This window comes from Austrofundulus limnaeus, unplaced genomic scaffold (genome assembly GCF_001266775.1).
Source record: "Austrofundulus limnaeus strain Quisiro unplaced genomic scaffold, Austrofundulus_limnaeus-1.0 Scaffold2, whole genome shotgun sequence".
Taxonomy (NCBI): domain Eukaryota; kingdom Metazoa; phylum Chordata; class Actinopteri; order Cyprinodontiformes; family Rivulidae; genus Austrofundulus; species Austrofundulus limnaeus.
Window position 1 is genome coordinate 3,709,986 of NW_013952404.1, and position 23,517 is coordinate 3,733,502.

The 23,517-nt window shown below is 39.7% G+C and overlaps 1 protein-coding gene and 1 long non-coding RNA gene across 5 annotated transcripts; one reads left to right on the forward strand and one right to left on the reverse strand.

The window, feature by feature from the left end:
- Positions 1 to 6,967: 6,967 nt before the first annotated feature.
- On the reverse strand, positions 6,968 to 13,006 carry erich1 (glutamate rich 1). Of its 4 annotated transcripts, XM_014011238.1 has the most exons (7): positions 12,931 to 13,006; positions 11,466 to 11,606; positions 11,220 to 11,366; positions 10,273 to 10,428; positions 10,048 to 10,164; positions 8,502 to 8,696; positions 6,968 to 7,181 (listed from the first exon to the last, which is right to left on the reverse strand). In XM_014011238.1, exons 1-7 carry the CDS (start codon positions 12,959 to 12,961, stop codon positions 7,081 to 7,083), a joined length of 888 nt encoding a protein of 295 aa, XP_013866692.1. In that variant the 5' UTR covers positions 12,962 to 13,006; the 3' UTR covers positions 6,968 to 7,080. The 4 variants fall into 4 exon arrangements, with proteins under 4 accessions (XP_013866692.1, XP_013866677.1, XP_013866672.1 ...); XM_014011223.1 differs by having other exon boundaries at positions 10,048 to 10,425; positions 12,931 to 13,003; XM_014011218.1 differs by having other exon boundaries at positions 10,048 to 10,428; positions 12,931 to 13,002.
- Positions 13,007 to 13,045: 39 nt separating this feature from the next.
- On the forward strand, positions 13,046 to 22,936 carry LOC106519537 (uncharacterized). Its single transcript, XR_001310458.1, has 3 exons — positions 13,046 to 13,222; positions 20,632 to 20,686; positions 22,900 to 22,936. It is a non-coding gene; the product is annotated as an uncharacterized LOC106519537 (long non-coding RNA).
- Positions 22,937 to 23,517: the final 581 nt, after the last annotated feature.

The following is a 23,517-nucleotide window of genomic DNA, read 5'->3' on the forward strand; positions in this document are numbered from 1 at the left end:
AAGAAATAGAAAAGAAATAGAAAAAATAAACAAATGTGTGCAGAAACAAAATGACCCATAACTGGGACTAAAGTGCAACAGTAGAGTTGACTGGTTGCCACAACAAATTTATTATTATTTTTCTACAGTTCCAACAAATCACCTTCAATCTACAGCTGAACTTGAACATGCAAACGATGAGCACCGATGTGCAACACACAACAAGCTGACGGATGGAAGCTGTGCCGTTTGCGTGCAGTTTTTTTCCAGCAGCAAACGTGTTTTCAGATGATTTCCCTCTGAATCAGCCCGGTGGCAGTGTGTTCTAACAAACTGCATGTTGCTGAGTGAAGGTTGGCTGCAGAGAGGAGACGAGCTCTCAGGCTCTGATTGAGATCAATATGTTTCCACAGTTCTCGGTGCTCACTCTGCTTCACTGCCGTGTGACAAGAATCCATCAAAACCAGTCAGGTGCATTACTCAGCCTTCAGCCCCGACCACATCGATTTCACAGCTCCTGAGTGGGAACGCCCGAAAATGACAAATGAAAGTTCCAAACAGGCATGAGAATATTAGTCAAATTGGAATTACAGGCAGAAAACTGTTCAAAACACATGTTTTTGCTTTCTTTATTTATATTTTTCCATTCCAACCCCATAATGTAGCCATTAAGGTGACATTGTTCAGCCATTAGTCTCCTCTGCTAAGGGGATTATGAATGTTTTGCTGGTGACCTGGTGGGTTTGCGTTCTGGAGAGTCTCTGTCGGGACTCCAAAGACTCCCATCCTGCAGCAGCTCGCCACTTGTCCAATTTGGCAGACAGACAAAGCTAGCTTTTCGGCTGTGAAAGAGAGATTATAAGGTCTGGCTGACCTCTAGCTGATGCAACAATCAACTCTCCCACCATCTTTACATGTGACTTCCTCTTATTGTTTGCCTAAATGACTTGTGCCATCCACACAAGTGCTACAAGTCCTAGCTAGCGAAGAATAAACCAAGCAGTACGATCCTGTGCAACCAGTAAGGCACGGCACTCGCTCTCAACCACGCTCAGCGCCTCGCCACCTCTCAAGTCCCAATTTAATGCTCCTTGTGTGGTGCAGACAGAAATGACAACACCAACCTCATGATTTCCAACTCCATCTGTGACTGTGAGAAGAAAGGTGGACGCTGCAGGGGGAACGGCACAATTGTTTGGCTGCACAGGAAGTGTCTGCTTCCCACAGGTCCTCCACTCTCTAATACCAGATAAGCTTAATGTGCGTGTGTGTGTGTGTGTGTGTCAAGACTGATTTTCCGCCAAGGTTAATCCCCACAGGGCACAGGTTTTTACCTTGTCTGACTGACTGCCACAGCGCCTCAAAAACGCCCATTAGGACTCATAATCCAGCAAGATGTTTTTGTGCTAGCTTTGTTTACTGTAGATAAAAAACAAATCTGAAATGTTATTTTTTTTCAACCTGTTTTCTATTAAAAGTCTATGTAGACCCTGTTATTTAGGATGAAATCACTTAAAGACATGGGCATCAAAAAGCTGACTAGGCACCTATTTGGTTTTCTGTCTTGGTCAGGGTCACAGAGAACGGGACGGCCAATCATCCGGATCGACACTTTTTGCCGCTTTTTATTGCAGGAATTCAAACGATGCACAATCCAACCCTACACCTCAGTGAGGCCACAATAATCAAATTCCAGCACCAGTTCCATCCAGTCACTCTTATTGTTTAGTGCCCAATCAGTGCTTTTAAAACTCTATTAATAAATACAACCCAGTAGGATGTAAAGTATTGTTTGCACTAGTCACAGAACTCCACATTACTCTTGCCAACATATGAGTTAAGTTAGGCATCCGCACTTTCCCACCTTAAGAGAGCACATGGGCCACGTTGTTGCAACGGGCCAGCATAGCTTCGATCTTAGACATGTAAAAGTGCATTTACCAGAACTCAAACCTACACAGCTGACCAAACTCTACTGAATATACTGTTACGTTGTTTCAAGGGAATTTCTGGCCCACGAAGGAGGGTGGTGGGATCTCCTGGCAGGCGGAAGCTCGGCGAGCCGCTTCCAGGAAGGTGCCCCGCTGTGCCTGCGCTCCCGTGCCCACGCTGCCGGCATCGGCGTGGGTGCCCACCCAGTGCAGCACGCGGGCGGAGGGCCTGTGGTGGAGGGCCAGCTGCCTGGAGCTGTAGCCGCACATCCCGATCCCCACGGCCCCCAGGAGCATAGCCACACCAGGCATGGTCCTCTCATCTGGAAGCGCCACAGGCATGTTGTGGTAGGCCTGAGTCTGACAGGAGAGAAAGGTGACAACTGTGATACCAAGCACAATGTTCTGCCCCATCAACCCCCAAAAGCCTGAAGAGATTAAAAACTCATTTTGTTTTTCCATTTACTAAATCCTGGCATGCCCCTTTTGACAAAAAAAGCTAATCTATCTTGCGACATGGATAATTTCCTTCTGACAATTATGAAGCACATAGAAGAGCAAATAATGAAAACTTCATCGTTTCTAATGGAGCTATGTCACAGGCAGTTAAGATGCAATTCCTGTGGCTCGATCATCAACTCCTCATTTCTACTTACAAAGCAATGGACTGTCGCAGGTTGGGTTTCCTTATTGTTATGGGAAAAAAATAAAACAACAGCTACTGTGCTAAAATAAAAGCTGGTCTACAATTATGGGCACAGCAGTCTGGAAACATTTCCTAATTGTGGTTTGCGAGTGCATCATAAGATAGTGCTGTGCTTCGTCATCATTTTGTCACAACGGAATTTGTTAAGATAATGGACTGGAATAAATGTTTGCATTATGGCAGCATAAAGCTTGGGAAAACGATTGTGGCGTACGCATTGTTTTTGTTAATATTTATGTGCAAATCCATAAAATCAGGACCTTTCAGTTAATCACAACTCATCGAAATCATCTCATCTGCCACTTTAGGTTTTGTAATATGCAACATTTTTGAGGTTTCTGCAGATTTTTTTGTATTTAAAAACGTGACAATAAAACATATCCATTATCTTTTGATGCCCATTAGTTTCCCATGCGAATATACAATTTTAAATAACAGCTAACAATCTTCCACTTACCTGCAGCAGCCTGATGTAGCTGGGAGTCAGTCTTGGGAGTCTGAAAAACATCTTGGAGCTTTAGATGATGGTCTTCTTTTCTGTAAATTAGAGCTAAAGGCCCAAAAACCTCTGGCTCTTTTTTTAAGCTCCCCTCCCTGGACTCCCAGGATGGGAACCCCACAAACGGACGGTCTGCCCAGGCTTGAGTACGATCTGTCCGACCTTTGCTTCAGTCTGATCCAGGAAAGTCTGATTAGCCCTTATACTATCCCCTTCTGTTCTTTACATAATAAGAAGGTTGCCGGAGGTGAGACTAAGAGGATTACAGGTGCTGGTACGCATGAACAAAGATGTCTGTATCAACAGAGGAAAGATTCAAAGTGCAGGGCTGCATGGTTTTTTGCTTTTCAGCAATGTTAGCATTTAGGAGTATGGCATAACCTAGACATGAATTTATAAATAACTAAATAATCTTTATTTTATTATGAGTTTCGGTCCAGAGTATTGTGAGAGTATCATCCAAAGTTGTTTGTGAATGTTTTTTATGCGTGTTTCTCTCAGTTTCTTTACTATTTCAAAATCATAATGTCAATAAAAACAGCATAAAAACATTCTGAATCAGATACAGTGCATGTGCATATAACCACTTCAGTTATTATAAGTCATAGTGAGAAGCACTAGAATGCACTGGAACCTGCAGTTTATTCTGTTGGTGTCTTCAAGATCATCTCTTCTGCTTTGTCAGCACATTTCTCTAAGTTTTAATATCTGCCTTGGCCTCGGGGTCCTCGGTTCTGTGTCGCATAATGAGCTAGCTTTGCTGTGCAGATCCTTTCTGACTGTGGATGTGAGACAAGACAACAATCACCCTCCTTACCACCATCACTGTTAATAAGATCCAGCTCTGCCACCCAATTTATGCATACACGAGTAATCTCCAACCCAAACAATAACACAGCAAAGTCATTATCCAACTGGATCTTCTAAAGCCAACTGGGTTTTTCTGCTAAAGGAAGGATATCAGACTGAAGGTTCAGTGTGAGAGAAAACCACATCTAAATGACTGCTGTGCAATAACATCAAATTTGATGGTTCCTCATCCACTAGTTAGGACGACATTTAAYTCACAGCCATAAAGAAGAAGTAGTTGGAGCGACTGTCTGGAAACCAAGAAGCACACAGGCCGAGCTGAGGTTTCTTTTTGGCTAGAAAATTTCATTTAATGTAGAAAAATAAATAAATAAAAACCTTAGATTGTTTAAATTACAACACTAAAAGCTAATATWGATTTGTTTTAAGAATATTTCAAATCGTAACAACTTAACCTTTTTAGCTCACATAGATGTATGTATATATATTGCATCAGGACATCAATGTACCAGACTACACGTGTGCAAAAAGTAATGACATTTGTGTTTGGTGGGTTATTTCTTTGTTGTAACAATGCTTCTTGGTAATAAATCTTATACAGGTCACCTGACTGGAAGCATCTGTGGGTACCAGAAGCTCAAACCAAGTTTTAAAAGCAAGAGCAAAACAGGATTTGGCAAATGTTTCATGTTCGCAACCCACATACTGAGCTCTACTGCTCCTCCCATAAATGCATGTTCCTTACAAATGTGGCACCTTTTCAAAGTGAAATTAACAGGCTTTTCAGCAATATAAGATTTAACACTATAAAGAAGCATTGTTACAACAAAGAAAAAAATCTACCAAACATAAATTTCCTTAATTTTTGTATATATACAAAATAGTACCACTTTCCAATAATGGTGAAGATTCAGATGACAATGCTGCAATGACATGAAGATATTATGTTAAGTGTGGACAACATCTGTTGTTTTGTAACCACTCAATTATCCTTGAACGAGACAAGTTTCCACATTTAGACATTCGAGGTTTATGCCGGCATTATAAAATGACGTGAGAGCAAATGTTTTGATTGTGACAGCTACCCACCTTTCTGTAAAAACACAGTAAACAAAGTCTAGTTCCTTAGAGAATTGTCACACATAGTAATTTCTTTGTGGGACTATGATAATGTGTTGTATATTTTTGAATATGTATAAATCAAACTAAATAATAGATTTTTGTCTTAAATAAGTTGCTTATTTAAGGAACAATGTTCAACAGTAACTACATAGCTGATTTAGAGAACATGTAACAATAAGCTGCAACTAAATAACTTGACAAAATTGAGAAATGGTAAGGCAAATCACTGTTTGAGCCTGACACTAATAAACCTGTTAAAGGGGGGTATTAAGCAAAATTGACTGAATTTTATATCATGTTATGTCATTCCTCATCAAAAACATATCCAGTGTTGCTTCGACTCATTCATGCATGTATCTTCTGTGGCCATGTAGAGCTACCTAAATGCTTGCAAAGCCCCGCCTATTTACACAAAGCACCTCCCTGGAGCACCCCTTCCTTGAAACATAAACCGTGTTATCAGCGTTTTTTTTTTTTTTTTTTTGCATTTCGAAGTATAGCATTAGAAAAGGTGAATGGAAATGACATGGTTCACAAAAACTTCCTCTATTTCGCAAAGGTTTAGACACTCACTTGAGATGGTTTTGGATTTTTTTCGAAAAAGAGTTCATGCGCAAAAGGGGAGATGGAAACACATTTGCTGAATAAGGCTGTTCCCGCTGGCTGTCCGGCACTGGTACCAGCTGCGACTGCAGCTGGACTCTCCCCCCGCTGTTGGCGTCTTCACAGATATATCCCCGTATCAGGAAGAGAATTCATTYCTTTCTCTACGTCTCCAGACAGCATGTTAACATCGCCAAAACTAGTTGGTATGACAGAATAATTACAACTTCCCCGATAGTAGCAACGCGTTCCTGATAACTGTTCTCCGTTGTCCCGAAATGTATATTGCTGGGAGTTTGCGACTTTACTTCCTGTTTACTACAGCCGTGCATAACGTCAACTTCTGACGTAATTACTTTAAGTAGCCTGGTTGACTTGTTCCAAGCCAATTGATGGAAACACATCTGATTAGCATTTCTTCTTCTTTTCCCTTTTGTGACATTTTAAAAGTTTGCTCAAAATTAAAATTAAAATTGGAYGACAAGCTATTGTTGTGAAGACGTGCTGAAGTGGGAGTGTCAGAAATGGTAGGAGGTTTAAAGAGACAGAGGCCAATTTTAAGGCGTTTAGATAGGCCATGAAACAAAGCCAAATGTATTCCTGATATATACAGCATTTTCATAATTTGTAACAGTTATTTGGTTGTGGAATTGAATCTGGAAAATACATAATACCCCACTTTAAGATAGTTCAACAGTTTTAGAACAACTTTAGTTTGCCTTTTAGCATTCATCTGCAAATAATCACCTTTCTCTGATTTTATAGTGTCACACAACATCTGTCCTTATTCTCTCCTCTGGATAATGTCAACATAATCAACCCGATTCAGCTCATTATGCGCCCTATGAATGGAGTCCACAGATGGTAGCCCTTGTGCTCAATGTTCCATATCACACCTACAGATTTGACTTTTTTGGTGTAACCTGACGCTGTCTACTGGTGCATCCCAGCGATTGCTCCTCTACATTTGGTAAATATCATCCAGCCCTCGCTCAGGTCACCTAACTGTCCCCATCCCGCTGAGATAATTGTTCGTCCTTTCTCTGAACTCACMGCCAGACACACAGCTACTGGAAAGGGCGTTAAAATAGCTGCCCTGAGCTGCAGACGAGTTCGCTGCTGATGCAGAGGGGTTAAGCTCCCAAACTCCCCAGGTGGCATTGGTTTAAACTGTTTATCAGCAACAGAGCGTTGCCAYTTTGTTCCCACGGTTTGGACGTGCGAAAGTGGATGTTGTGATGATATAAAGAGACAAAAAGACAAGGTTCACCAGTTTTGCAACCCATTAGGCAGACAGACGTGTTTACCAGCAAAACATAAAATGTGGAATATTTTATTATAAAACCATGTATAAATATGCTTTTATAAAAAGCTCAACATTTTCAGAACCAGCGGAAACATTATTATCCGTGCATCTTTGACTGACAGTCCTAAGGGTGTGCAGCAGAACATCTTGTCTCCTCGTTTCTTTGTAAAGGAAGAATGTCTGTGATCCAGTATTTGAAGAGCGAAACGACTGCAGTGGTTTCTTCTGTAACACAAAGTGACAGAATGCAACACTTCAGTTACAGACAAAACAAGAACACTCCGACTTTTCAGCAAAGACTTGTATTTTTTTTTTGCCGATCGTGAAATCTGCCTCCTACACATTAATTCACAMAGATTCTCTGTTTTTTAACTTATTCTTGAAAAGTTCAACTTTGATGTGTAGAAYGTAAAGCTGAACAGCATAAGAATATAGGGTGTTAATCATCAAAAATAATTCTAGGATGAAATAAAATATGCTTTAAGAAAATCTGGTGGAGAGCTTTGCAAAATTCACTCAAAGGGCTTTAGCATGCACCTGGATTACTTCCTGCACGCCAGTRAATGTGGGTTAAAGGAGGCTGCATGGTAAATCGAAGGTTAATTAAATCTTACTTTTTTTAAAAATTGCTTTGATCCACGGCTATGACGCTACAAAATTACGGGTTACATTAGTATTAGAGAATACGCTTCATGTGATGAGTTTTGTAMGAAAGCCAAAAATGCTGGGATTGCAAAGATGTCTTCAACAGCCTCAAGCCTTACAGAACATACTGATTCACGTTTCTCTTTTGTTGAACTTGGGAACTGTAGTTAGTACGACAAAACATGCAATCTGCTGTCATGTCCAGATATAAAAGAAAAAAAACTGAAAGGATACATGACTCGTGACGCATGAGAGTGGAGTGGTAGAGGCCTTGAAAAGCTTTGAGGCAGATGTTGAACAGGTGGGAGGAGAAAATTCTTGTGTGAGCTCTGCTGGCAGGACTAAAAAAAACCTGTCATTTCATGGACAAGCGTCACTTTGTGGAAGTAAGACACTGGTTACAGCCCTTTGGCTGGTTTTCAAACATACGCTGACTCAAACTCYTCATCCTGCCCGACAAACACTTGCCAGAAAACACGTCTTGACACACGCTCAGGAAGGAGAGGTGGTGTCCGGGGATGAAAAAATGTTTTGGCTGCTGACAGTTGAGGCGAGATGAAACATGTTTTGGCAGCTAATGGGTGGCGTTAACCTGTGAGATGAATTATGAACAAGTCCATCCCTTGTTTTAACCAACTGTAGGCAGGTAATTACAGGTACAGTCTAATAKGGGCAAGTATGAACAGGTGTACTCAGGTGAGTTTTAATATTAACGTCTGGGCATACAGAATAGGAGGCAAGCCAGGGCAGATCGAGGCAAGTATTAACCTGCAGGGACAGGTCAGCCAAGTGTTTGGGGAARGTTCCGGCAGCAATAACGAGGCATCATTCAATAAAAAAAAATATTAAATTGACCCGTTTCTGTAACAAACACGCCATGAAATAAAGGTTTTTAATTACCTGCAGACATGGAGGGGCAGCTGCTGAGCTCCATCAGTGYCTTTTCCACACTCGTTGTATCTTTCTGTTGAACAAAGGCCTTGAGGCAGCAGAGCTGCTTCAGGACAGAGTCGGGCTGGCTTCCRGTCTTTATGCTGGCCAGGAGGTCATCGACTGCAGTGGACAGGTGAGGAGTCTGTGCTGCACGCAGCGAGGCTGTAGGAGTACACAGGAAATGAGATGGGCTGTAAAATAAGACGACAATATCCTGAGCGCTGCAGTCAAGACGTTTTAGGGCCGGTCGCTGATTAAAGAGAATACAGTGAAGTGATTATAATGACAAGGTTTATTTTTGAGTTCATTATTTGTTATTTAAACCAAGGTTGTAAACTAAATTAAGAAATTAATGAACCAGGAAGTAATTACAAAAAATATGTTGCAAAAAAAATGTTAAAAAAGCAGACCTAGGGCACACAAAAATTAAAAAGGTAGCTGTGGCTACAATGTAGCTTACCACCATCAGTGTGTGAATGTGTGTGTGCATGGGTGAAGCGTAAACCGCTTTGGGGTTCATGTGGACTTGATATGTTGCTATATAAGTTCAAGCCATTTACCATTTTTACTAAACTAATATGAAACTAAGCATTAAAAAACAATAATAACTAATAAAAACTACCAAACATACTCTAAAAATTCATAAAAAACAAACTGAATTAATAGTCACAACAAATTAAACTAAACTATAATAAAAAAAATCCAAAAATATTTTAACCTTGCACTGTCCACAACACCTTTTTTACAAGTAAATATCTTAAATTAAAAACTCATTTTTTATAAGCTGGGTAAAAAGTGCTCATTTTTCTTTTACTTAAACCATAACAGTTTACTCTGTTTTATAGTAATAAAACTTTACAAATGCAATATAAGTAGTTGTTTTATGATGTTAAAAACAATATTTTAAGAAATAAAACTGAGAAAAAATGTGTACAGCCACAAAACAGGACTGTTTTTATTAACCCACCATAAAGAGAACATACTTCTGAAGATATGTTTCCACTTATTTTCTGTTTACAGACCTTATAAATTATTCACTGGGTGATGCCTTGGAAATAATCAGCTGATCTCAAGTGCAGCTTGGAGCTAAATRAACTTGTTACTCTGGGAGGCCTTGATTAAAAACCCAGAGACTGAAGAAACTCATTGATTTTCTGCTGGCAGAACTGATATTATTCTTTGGCTTCAGGATTTAACCTTTATATTAAAGCAGATTTATATAATTTTATAATACTTGGAAAAACCTGTGAGATTTTGACTCCTTTTTATGTTTATTTTATTTTATTTTTTACCTGGTCAAGCATGAAATAAAAATTTAAAAAATCATTTTTGGACATTAACATCTATCTGGGTTAAACACATGTGTTTTCTGTCACAATTATGAATTTTTCATCAGATGATATTAAGCATTTTTAGCAATTTTCAAAACCAAATCGTATGTTTGAAAACATTTTGGATTTTTAGCGTGAAATGTGATTGTTCAAAACTGCAAGTACAAACAGTTGACACTTACAATCTGACATGTAGATTTCTGTTGTAGTCTTCAGGAACTGCAACAGCTCAGCAGCTCTTCTCTCTTCATCTTCCTCCTCCTCTTCATCCTTGCTGTACGTGAACTCCAGTGGAGCAGCTTTAGGCATCAGACCCAKGGACATCAGCTTCTCTTTGCGCAATTTTTTCTTCAGTTTTCTTTTCTTATTCTTGGTAATGCGCTCTCCTGCAGTCACCTGACTCTGACCTGTGCTGGACTCCGTGAGTGGAGTCTCATTTTTCCCAGGGTCCTGAAGAGAAGCTTTCTTCCTCTTCCTTCTCCTCCTCCTCCTCCTGCTGCTTTGCTCTTCTGCCTCATTTTGTTTATCCTCTTCTTCACTGCTACCATGGACACTTCCATCTGCTAGCAACAAGAAAAAAATATATATATATCATTCTTAATTTTTGACAGCTTCCACATGCACAAATTAACTAAAAAAAACAATCAGCCTAGAGTTTGCTGACACTGTCAAAAGAACTATCAGTGTGTAACGCATTAGGGGAATACAGAAAAGGGCAAAAGCAGCGGTGCATTTAAAAATCTACCATCTTTCAAAAACTGAGAAACTGCAGGTTTAGTTCAAACCAATCAATGTCCCAACAGACTCAATGTAATATAAAAATATTACATATCCCTTCTTTGAAGCTGACTGTAGTCTAATGAACAAAATCAGCTGGTATGAAGTCAGTTTCTGAAGGAAAGGGTCAAATCTAAAACAGCTATGGTGCTTGTAAAGTCACGTCAAACYGAAGCTGAGATTAAAACATTAGAATATAAAGACAAATGTAGCTCCTAGCTTGTAAAAATCTTACGCACTGTCCTGATTTTAAGAAGGCAGCCAATTAGGACCTAACTAGTCAGTCCAAAATACATTGTAAACAATATAAATTACTCTCAAGCTGAGTTATTAAAAAAACTTTTCTAAAGTTATTTATTTGCACTGCAATCAAGTACTCCCTCAGTAAAAAAATAAATAAATAAAGTGATGCTTAATGAATATTTCTCTTAACTGGAGTTCCATTGAGGATCATGAAGTACTACTTTAACACTTCAGAGAGGCAACACGGGAAATAAACCATGTGGATCGTAAATTTCTGCTAGGTAAATGGTGCGAAACTCGAGTCCATAAAATAAAAACTTTATGGCTGTCTTACCAGCTGGATCCTCATCACTATTTATGCTTTCGGGCTGGGGAGGTGCGACAGATTTATCCAGATGTATATTATAGTCTGGAGGAGGTGGTAGGACTGTGTACATCCGAGGGCATGGATTGGCTGCATTCTGTGCCTTTCCTGCACCTCCTGATTTAAACATGGCAAACAAAGGAATTGGATTGGAATTAAAATCCGGAGTAAGCGTATAACTTGCTGTGTATGTTTACAGTGACAATGTGATCTTACCCAACACAGTGCCCTGCCCAGATGCTTTTCTTTTCACAGGCGATGTCTTGGCTTCAGCCTCTGCAATAAGAGGTGGACTTTGTTCTTTCCTCAATGTGGACGAAATAGGATAGAGCTTCTGAAGGACTTTTGATTGAAACACTTTTAAAAGACAGAAAAACAACACGAATGTAGTTAAGAAAACCCACTTTCTCCTAAACTGTTACCATACTGTCAGGGTTTGATTTTGCCACTTGTAAGTTAATGATAAATAATGAAGATGCTAAGCACATTTATGCATTCTTGTAAATTTTATTGCCCTTAACTATAATTTACTAAAACGTTAAAAAGCATTAAAATGATGGGATTTTATTTAAACATGATGAGTATGCTCAAAAACAAAACAATGAACACGTTTTCTTAAAAAAGTGGACAGTAAACAACCAAAACAACAACAACAACAATAATAATAATAATAATAATAACAATAATAATTGGATTTTGTGGGATGCAGAACTACAGGGGCATCCTTTTGTGGGGAACAAACTAGTCATTTTTACTTTGACAGTGCAGCACGTGGATTTGTTTACAACAACAAAGCTAGTTAGCAGTAGCGTCAAACAAGCTGCATTAGCGACTTGGCTTGTTACAAACACACAACTAGCATTAGTTTAATAATTTTCGTGAACAACACGTAGTGCTCACCTTGTTTCCTGTGTGCCATATCAACATATATTACTGATTTAAGGTGATAAAGACACAAATGCTCGTGTTTCAGAGGGCTAGTGTTGAACTAGCAAGCTAGCTAAAGTTACCTCCTCCTATTCGGCAAATAGCGCCTTAACAACTCTTTTCGCCGTCTCGTCTTAGATCGGATATCAGAAAAGGTAAAAATATTACGCTATCACATTTCGGTGAAATAAAGAAGCCATATATATCGACAAAGGCATCTAAAGCTGAGCTGATCTGCTGCGTCACATGACTCACTGAGGCTAGAAACAAGAGAAACTTCAACACTGCTCCGCTGCGCCAATCTCCATTCAGACTTCGACTAATTTTAAGCTAATTTTAACTTTTAAACAAATAACAGCCTTACAATCTCGACTGAGAGCAAAATCTGGGTTTCCTAAAATCTGTCTTTGAATCGGCGAAGAGAAACTACTCCCTTTAAACAATATTATGAGTAAACTAGAGAAAATTTGACACTGTGCTGTTGCACCAATCTCTATTTAAGCTGAATATAATTTAAAGTAGCTTTATATTTCAGACCAAATAAACCCGTTACGGTCTTTATTCAATACTAGACCTGGATAAGTTAATTCATTCTTTAAATCGGCATATAGTTTATCTTCTAAGAAAGTACCATAGGCAGAAAACCTGAGATTTTGAATGATTAAAATAATAATATGTGTTGTGTATGTAATTAATGACAAGTGATTAGCTATATGTACAACAATAAACTTAAAAAGCATCCCAAAAGTACAACCTTGTTTAATTTTGAGTTGATTAAAATTCATTTTTGTCCATGAAGCTTCACTAGGTTAGAGCTCCCCGTGTGTCTGAAAGCAGTTACAACAGCAATCCGGGGCTTGCGCACACCAAGCCAGCTGTAGGACGGGGTGGAAGCGAGATGAGAATACTAAGCAGGCGCCTCATGGTTCAGTATCAGCACAGGGGTGAGTTAAGATTTGCGCACCCATCAAACTTGGCTTGGGACCTCAGCATGTGAGCGGGCTTCGTGGGAGGAGGATCCGCCCAGAATGTCAGCTCTGAAAAAGGTAATTCCACCTCTTTCCCTTTTTCTTTCAACACTTTCCCCCTCCCAGCACCCAATAAATCACGTTAGAGTAAATAATAAAAATGTACAGTATGCATGAGTATAAATGAAAAGGGTGTTTGCTCAAGCGTTTAGTTTGCAAGATMTTTGCTGATTGTGCTTGTATGAATCACAGATCCAATTAATGCAACAGTAAAATGTATTTTTTGTTGCTTGCACATGAGATTTGATCACTATTCATTTGTTAAAAGCTCTTCACTGTCAATCCACTTGCCTCTATCCCTTAGTAAAAGGTTTGCACAAGGAGCAGTTTCATGCAGAAGCAATCTTTGCTTAAGGATAACTTCTCAGATGAATGATATATCATGTTTGAGCTCCTGAGGACTTCTCCTTTTGTGCACATAGTACTGTAAATGCTGTGTTGACTGTAGTCTCTGTGGGTGGATGAGCTTCACTGACTGCCTGACAGAGTGGTGCACCCAGTGTTGGCAATCTTGARTGAGAGTGGAGCTCCCTGCAGCCTACAAAGGTGTTTGATAAGGGCAAGGTGTAGGAAACTATACAAATTTATTGTTACACAATGTATTACAGTGAACAAGAGGTTGGTTTTGCAGTGTTATCAATTGAGTAGTGTTGGAAACAGTGCAGAAATGWTGCTGCTAGGGTAACTGAAAAAATAAAGACAATAGTAAACTGCTTATTTTTTGAATAAATGTAGTTATTGCTGTTTGTTGGATAATAAATTGTGTTGTCTAAGATTCAATTCAGCTGGAAGTGTTGACGTCTCAACTCCAGTTGATCCCTGTGATTGAATGACACAGGAAGAAAGTTGGATGGAAAGCCTGCCTCAGTGCCGCTGCCAGATCCACGGCAGTGTGCGGCACTCAGCACGCACAGTGAGTGACAAAGTGCTGGCTGCCTGCACTCAGATAGGCAGACATCATAATCAGAGAGCTACTAAAAATAGGGGACTACATTCATTGCAATTCTGTGGGAGCGCTGAGGAGTTGTTGCTGTTTGCTGTAGTGATTCAACGCTTTACCACAGTTCTCCAAAATGCTCCAGCCTGTTCAATAATACAGACTTTTATTTTTAGACAGTRTTGGTCAGCCAGGTTTTCTTCAATGGCGCACAGCTGCACGCATTTCAGTGTGTGGACTTGAAAAGTGCAGAGAAGCTTGTACTGTACCTGGAAAAAGCATTTTTATGCATGATTTATTTAGGAGCTTTGCAAATTGTTCAATTTATTCAATATGCAGGTGGTAACAAGTGCCATGGAGTACGAAGGAAATGTAATTACTTAAAATAAAATAGTTGGTGTCATCGTGCAAGTGTTTATGTGTATTCACTGACTGTGAATGTGTGTGGCCAGCTGTAACAATAAAAGCAATTTGCACAAGGGCAGGTGAAAGTCACTGATGTAGGTCTGTATGTGACTTATTTTCTGACCATGGTTTGAAGGCCCCACAAATGATCTTCTCCTTCACATAACACTTCACCCTAATCAGGCAACTACTACAACAGAGTGGTCAATGTGAAACGGTCACTGAACTTTGTATGATTCATATGGTGGAAAGTGTTWGGCTCATTTTTCCAGGTAATTTCTCTGCTTAAAAAGAAGGCAGCYCCATTACAGGCTACCACTTGAGTTAAATGAGTACAGACCCAAAAACTAGGATGGTCTTTTTCTAAATAGATTTCTAAGGCTACAAAAGGTTAGGCACATGTGCATGACAGAAGGGTTGTCAATTAACAGCTTGTGTGRATTTTGCCTGCTTGGCAGCAACACAATGGAGCTCTCTTCATTTGTTTGTGGACGCACAGTGAACTTGASACACTTCATGTATTATTTGTGGTGATGTAATGTTGATTTGTATTTTAAAAGAGAGACTCAGTGGTGATTGTATGTTTGTCCATCTACAAACAAATGTTGAAGCAAATTGCTGAGTATTATTCACTCACTCATGCTTAGTGCTTTCCCACATTTGTCGGTAGCTCATTTTTTTAGTCACTTTAATGCTTTCCCTTTTTCATTTTATCATTTTTCTTTGTCTCTGTGTGTTCCTCTCATTTTACGCACCTATTCATTCRTTGATAAATGCCCCAGCACATCTGTAATAGTTTGGCTTCAGCACAGGGATGCGGYGGGAGTGAAGGGGATTGATGGGACACTGGTTTATGGATTTAATAATGCATGAGAGCCAAGTGTGTGTGTGTGAGTGTGTAAGGGTGCGTACCTTTGCCTCARTGCTCTTCAGTTCATCAGCTTTGTGTTAATGTCAAGCACAGATCTTATTGGTGGGTGTCTGTGTTTCCTCCCTGGGTTTCTGTTAGTGCAGGAGCCACCAATTAGGCTTAAGTCAGATGTGACTCCTTGCAAGCCGACTAAGTAGTAAACACAGGTATATTTTTGTTATTTTGTTCATCGTTYCAACAGCTATCCTTTAATAGTTTCCCCAATGGGGTGATGAGTGACACTGTGTTATCAGTCTTTAAATGGGGATATATCATGCAAAATCCACATTTTTTGGCTGTTAAGTACATTTTGTTGTGCACTTGGAGTTTCTAGGAGTGCAGAAAATCTTAATTTCTGTCAGTGCTGCACAGATATTTTTATATTTTGTTTGGGCCATATTTTGCAACCAGACCAGTTTTCTCTATTTTTTTAATGATGTTTTCTAAACTATTACATCACAGTTTTTGTGACAAAATTGCCAAAAGAGGTCTGGACTTACCAAATACAATTTGATCATCTTCTTTCTTCTCTGGCTCTGGGTCAGACTCTGGTTCCAACATGTAAGGCTGGATGGACAAGTCTTCTAGCCCGATAAAATCCAGACCCTTGTCCTTCACTTTGCTTYGTACGAGGGTCTGGACTTTGGGCTATAGAGAAGTGATTCTTGCTGGAGGCGTGGCCTCTGCTGAAGTTTAAAAKGAYTGGATTGGTTGGCCGCAATGTATGTCGCTGCGAAGGAGGCTAAGCTAAGAAGCTAACCGGAAATCGCGTGCGCTGTAAACAACCCTACTGAGAGGAGAAAAGTACCGAGTCGAACGAGACGGCTGTAAATGAGAGCTGCTGCTTTGTCAGAAAAAAACAATTAATTTGGAAGCCTTATCAACACGGACTGGCTTCATTCACTTCCTCCACTGCCGTATGCTAAACTAACTAGCTGACACTGCGCAGAAAATCAACGTTCAAAACTCCGCCTTCTGTTTGCTGATTGGCCCAGGTAAAATAAACTACAAGCAGACACTGCGCAGAAAATCGGCGTTCTGTTCTCTGATTGGCCTGGACGAAAATTCTCCCGAAGAAATCGTTGTCTATGGGAGAAATCCCAGACGGAGCAGTGAAGGGAAACTAGAATTGAGCGGAGCTGCATAGGAAGGCAAGGGCCAGGCTACAAGTCTTCTGTTGTCGACATCTTTTAATTAATTTGCAAATAAAGTTTCTGCGCCACTGTATAGTCGTAAACCACTTTGGAGGGTGGCGGGATATTRATCACCTTGTTTGGATCATTTGAACTGGTCAAAACGAGTTGATCTGAGACACACCTCAGACAAAGAGGGAAAGAGGGGYTTRTGGAGTTACARTAACGAGGAATTCAGACCGAAACATTGCAGYTCCACTTTGTATAGACCCCAGCTGAATGTGAAAAAGAAGGATTTAAAAGCATGACATATCACCTTAAAATCCTCTCATTTAGAGGCAGAGGTAAATCATCTTGTGGTCTAAATTAAATTCTAAATTTGTCTTCCTGTGTTAAAGCCCTGTCAAAACAGGAAATATGAAATTATTCACATACAGGACAATTTGAGATGTTATTTATTCTTCTACTGAGGAATATGTATGTCGTATAATAGTATCACTGTTGAAGAAAAGCCCAGCTCATATTAAGGACAGACTGTCAAATCAACAAGGTTTTTGATCAAAGTGTGTCCATTTCTATCTTTCAAAATTCAAAATTTTGAGCCTTTTTTGCTGACTGTTCCTGTAGGCTGGTTATTTCATGTTCCACCCTTACCTTAAAACAAAAATATCACATCATGCTGTTCCATTTGGAACTTTGTCAACCACTCCGCTTCCAGTTTGCACTACTTACCTTTGAGCAGGTGGAGRGACTCGCTCCATGTTTTGAACCTTTTATTTTTTTTATTCTCTTCCACTTCTCTATTGAAACTTGACCCATTCATAAGAAGTGAAGTTCACACAATAAATATGCTTCATCATGTTCTCTACCCAATCCCTGCCTTTACAGCAGTAGCCACATTTTGTCCTGATGTTACAACTTTTGCAATATTGCCAACATAAATCTGACAACAAATTGCAATCAATACACATCAAAGAGACAGCAAGCTATACAAGACGACTGGCGTTACCAAGCCTGAAAGCTCACAGTGACAGGAAAATAATTGACTTTTTTTTTTCATAAAATGCTTACATTTCCCTTGTCTGCAGTTTAGCTGTAGTTTGTTGAGCAAAATCTCATTACAAGTGTTGAACTAGCCCAGGCTTTTCAAACACCAAATATAGGAAGTCTGAAAAAGTGCAACATTCAGCTGGTAGCTCACAAACAAAACAAATCCAGCTATCTATATCATCATTCTGAAAAAAGCATTTTTAGTCATTTGTCTGCCCGGGTGTCACGTTGGTGATAGTGACTRTAGGGTTGAGTGCAAATCTTATCACCTGCTCAATCACCACAGCATTGCATTTCATCGCTTGAGTGGATAGAAAGGAGCAGACGGTGCTCAGGTAGACAGGAATGGGTTTGAATGAGCTGGAGTGACTCCACYTCCTGTTCACGCTCTCAGATCTCCATCAGCTCACCGAGGGCTGCGCTCTACCCCTCGACAGCAGGCGGCACGATATCCTATTATACTCCGCCACTTCTGATAATTGCCTGGACTCTGCAGATGTAGTACGTGGAAATTAGTACCGAGTCAGTATGCACGTGTGATAAATGTGGCTCCAAGTATTTGTTGTGTGAATATCCTGGAGGAAAGCTGAAAAGGTGGAATCTCGCGTTATACAAAGTCGGCAAGACTAAAGTGTGCCTTTTAGAAAATGAATTTCTGGAACATTTTTTTTTCACATCAATATTCACAAAGTTTTTAGACGGACATTAGAAACTGGATTAATCTCAAACTTAACATTCCTTCTTTTGATGTTGATGACTTTTTATTTGATAACTTAAGTTCTACTTTATCTGATGCCATAAATGTAGATGTACTTACAGCAAAATACCATGTTCACTGTAGTAAATTGAGAGATAATATGTCCTCCTTCCTCAGTTTCATAAACCAAATTTAAATCATCCTATTTTTTATTAAGTAAATTAAAAACTTAAACTGATCATCTCACACCAGATCTCTTAGTATTGACTGTTTTAAGTTTCTCACTGTATGGCTTGTTTCTGTGTTTATTTAKATTTTATCATTATTTTGTGAGCTCTAACGTAGTTTGTAGTTACGATATGCTTCACGAGAGTTTGTATCCTTATAGTTCTTTCTATAGTTCTGAACACTGATAAGGTSTAAATAAAAAGTTCAAGAACAAGAAGTTAGGACATATAATGTTAGATGCTTTGATTTTACAAACTTTATTGATGCCCATGATGAGTTTATTCACAGGTACAATTATGATGGCTGCTTCTCACCCTCATTATTCATTTTCTTGAGGCAGCCACCATTGAACTTTAGACAAAACAATCTCCCCAGACTAATGGATATTCACTGTAAAGAAGTAATCAGTACTTTCACAGCTGGGACTATTTTCAGAGAGTTGATGTCAGAGTAGAAAGTGTCCTCGAGGATTCAAATGATGTGTGACCCACCTGGATCGGCCCATTCAGCTGTTCATTGATCACGCTACGACCTTTGTGTTAGACTTTATAACATATATTGCGTTTATGAAAAGGGATTCACACAGCTTTGTGACAAGTTGTTGAGCATATTTTACAATGTCTCGGCTTTTTCAGATTTGGGGTTGTATGCAGTTTTTCATTGTGTCTAGAAAGGAGCTTCACTATGACGACAGAATTGTGCTTCCTGTTCTGGAAAGTCGAAAATAATTGGGGACGACAAAAGTGAATGTGCTCGAGGCTTTTGTCTCGCATGAATTATTCTTTATAGTTCCACGAATTTCCTCCAGAGATGAGCCGTTTGGGTTCATTGCTACTTTTTTTTTAATATTATTTCTTCTTTTCACAAGTTCTATCATAARTACTCCCCTCTAAAATTAAAAGGGATGTTTATCTGATTTTTCCTGTTCAGTCCCTGAGAGGAGAGAAATAACTTTACCAGAAAGAAAAATCAGCCTTAGATAACTACAAATGTGTCAATGTAAAGGAATGATAGCTGTCATAAGAAGACAGAAAATAAGTATAGAAAAAAAAAGGAGCTCTATAGCATCCATCCATCCATCCTGAGAGAGTGAATGGTTGTTTGTCTCGTATGTCTCTATGTGTGGCCCTGTGATGGACTTGCGACCTGTCCAGGGTGTACCCTGCCCCTCGCACTGTGACTGCTGGATATGGGCACCAGTGACCCACGCGAGCTCTATAGCATTACGTTAAAATAATTTTAGATTGCAGTGAAGCTGTCAGTCAGATGGAAGGACAAAACAGGATTATTAGCACCTWCTGATCCACCTCCATGTCTGCCTGTCTTTATCTTTTTTAAATAGACATTTTGTCTACTTATTCCTTGTGAATATTAAAATTCAGTGTCTCAGCAAAGCCTATCAAAACTGTCATTGTGCAAAAAAAAAGTGCATTATGTGGTCTGCATGAAGATTATTTTGAACAAGGGCACAAATAATGATTGCAGGACATGTTTAACTTCAGATCAGCTGAGGTTTTAGTGAATTGATTGTATTTATGCATTATTAATTAGTGTGACCACCTCAGGCTTGTTCAATAATTGGCTGTTGTGTTTGCTGGCATAACAAAGCTGCTGATGAGGCAAAAATCCAAATTAGTTTCTGGTGTTCTAGTTTTATCGCGATACTTCTACATTTTTACATTATACTGTAACCGCAGTCCCATGCTGCTGTTAAACGCAGCTTTGACTGTTTACTGAATCCGGGAGTTTAAAGTGAATCTTCTATCCACATACCCACGCTGCAACCATCATTTAGAGCTCCACTGTTAAGATCAATGTGCATAAGAATATGGTAAATGCGACAGCAGCTTCTTTGATGCAGATGGTGCCAGAAGTGGGTGTCTGTTGCCTGGCTGTAAATGAGTCTCAGCGTGTGCCGGTGCATTTCTTCTGAACTTATACTTGTTTATCTGCTTCCAGCTGCTGTGATGTTAAAGTCTTTCCTTTTTCTCCCCCTCTTCTGCTCCCGCCACAAACCGTACCACGCCTCCCACCCCACGCCCCCGGCCCCTCGTTGTTTCCTGGAAGGTGCTGCCAGCCATWCTGCAGAAGCATTGCTGTATCTTACCAGACAAGAACACAGGTAAGAACTGARCTGAGGTCCCCGTATCCACTGAACACATCAGTCACACACAGCGCTGATACAGAAGCAATGAATACTTAATAGAGGAGGAACCCAATTATCTGTCAACCTGTTTTTGCCTCTGTTGTTTACACTTTCAGTCTCATCTCATCTCCTGCCTAAAATCTTTCCCCATTGGCTGATATCTTGCACAAAGTTTTGATGTTTCAGACGCTTTCTGTTTGACCACAAATAGTAACTTTATCAAACCTTGGCTGTGTCCAAAACGACAGGTCGGGTCTTCCGGAGGACCCAGACTCCCCGGTCTCGGCGGGCCGGGTCCTTGGTAGACCGGGAAGAGCGGCTGTGAATTTGGACGGTCTAGCCTCCCCTCCTTACCCCGGCATACGTCTTGTCACCTAGCAACTGTGACGATGCTAAACAAGCAAACTTAAATCAAAACTAGAAAAATATCAATACATTAGTATTTTTAATATCACAAAACTATAAAATTTACTTAAAAGTATCATTTGAAGAACTAATTGACCCGCTGTAGGTTCATGTTTATTTTGCGTTTTTTATGACGAAAAAATAATATGTAAAAACATGTCCATACAAATGATAAAAGTATTAGAATTACAACCGCTAAATTTTTAAAATTTTTATATCACCATATTTTTATTTAAAATGTATTCTTTTCTCTCGCTTCGTCCGCCATTACTAGCATGAAAAAAATCCCCAGTCGGGCCGCAATGCATTATGGGATATGCTGGGCCGGGAAGGATCCATCAGACCAGTCCTTCGATTTGGGCCAAAGGAAGGACGTATTTGTCGGCTGCATCGGACGAGTCTTCGGTTTTGGACGTCCTTCATCGCGGCGCTGTGACGTATGCGGCCGGCAAATTCGGCCTTCGGAGGACCCGGCCTGCCATTTTGGACACAGCCCTTATCCTACTTTCAGTGGTGGGCACAGTTCCCCTAAAGCACTAAAGCACTAATAGGGGGACTAATTTCCTGATTAGTGCTTTAGGGCTTTTGCTAATTTTAAAATTTATTAGTGGATTAGCACTTGCTAAATTTATAGGCTAAATTTAGAAGCACTAACTGAGGTCTATAAATGTTGTCCTGATGCACCTCAGTAATSCAGGTAGAAAAAAATCAAAAAAGAAAAACTAAGTAGGTCCTCTGGATGGGTTCTTCTTTAGTGAAACGTTTCGTCTCTCCTCCAAGAGACTTCTTCAGTCCGAATTTCAGGTGAACTCAGCCTTATAAGCACTGCCTCCACCTGGACAAACAGGTTAGTCACATGTAAGGAGGGCCATCGCCTAACAATAGGCTTGATTAGCTCCATTGTTCATAGAGGGTCATGTGCCGCATCGCATTGATTAGCATAGCTAATCAAGCCTATTGTTAGGCGATGGCCCTCTTTTACATGTGACTAAAGAGCTAATCAAGCCTATTGTTAGGCGATGGCCCTCTTTTACATGTGACTAAACTGTTTGTCCATGTGGAGGCAGTGCTTATAAGGCTGAGTTCACCTGAAACTCATCAGACTGAAGAAGTCTCTTGGAGGAGAGACGAAACGTTTCACTAAAGAAGAACCCATCCAGAGGACTTACTTATTTTTTCTTTTTGATCTATAAATGTTATTGATCAACTTAAATGTTAACAGCTGAAGGTGAAAGCTGTTGCCAGTTTTCTTCATATGCGTGTTACTTATCCACTAGGTGACAGTATATTGACGAAATATATACCCAAATATGGCTGTGGAATGTCAATAAGATAAGAATATGCATGGTGGTCCTGAATCAGTCGATAAGAATTAAGAGCGCAACATGGCAATATGTGACTCATGTTGTCTGTTGAAGAATGTTCATGGGTTGACTGGGTTATTTTAGTGCTTTAGAATTAGCTTTTGCTAAAATGTTCAGTGCGTTAGTGCTTTAGAATTAGCTTTTGCTAAAATGTTCAGTGCGTTAGTGCTTTAGAATTAGGGGACCTAACTATTTGAGTTAGTTTTTTAGGGCTAGCAGAACAAATTTTTAAATTAGTGCTGCCCACCACTGCCTACTTTATTGCTGCATTTCTTCTTGAGCTGCTATATAAAACTATCTAAAAAGATTTCAGACTGGTCAAAAATTAGAGGCTTAACTTTCTCCATCTACATGGCAAAGGGAGGGGAAAAATTGGTGTTTCAACTTGTGATGATGATGGGCTTCTTCACGTCGTTGCAGGTATGAAGAGCTTGCTGATGAAATTGAAGAGCAGGGAGATATATTCAGGTACCTGGTCGCAGTCTTCCTAATAATGACTCTCTTTCCTCCTCTTTATGAGTGCTCTTTTTGCGAAGCGACCCCTCTAACCTCTCACTGCACTGAGACTGCATGAACCATTCATCCCACGAACAAAAACCAAAATGCTGCTCTGATGCAATTTTTTTAGCCCCACATCCATTATTAATACCCTCTTGGTTATTTTAGTCCTCGTTATGCCTTTTCTTCTGTTTTTAATCGTTGTCTGTGCACTCTGTCCAGATTTGACACACAGTAAGGGGTAGAGGAAGAACACAGCAACCTTGGAAGTAGAGTAATAGTTTGAAAGTTTGTTAGATCTGTTTCTGAGTCATACCTTTAAGGCCTTTTACAGCATGAAATTAACATTTGATGGGGCATTAAGGCAAAATGGTCTGCACGTTGGCGGATAAGAACCATGTTTTGATGTAATTCTGAACATTATTTTTTTATAGTTTGCACTCTATCTGTATTCAAGAATGCCAGATTGGGAGACTTATGGGACAGGTGGTACTTTTTAAGCTTCTCTATGGGATTTAAATTCAAGATAATATATATATT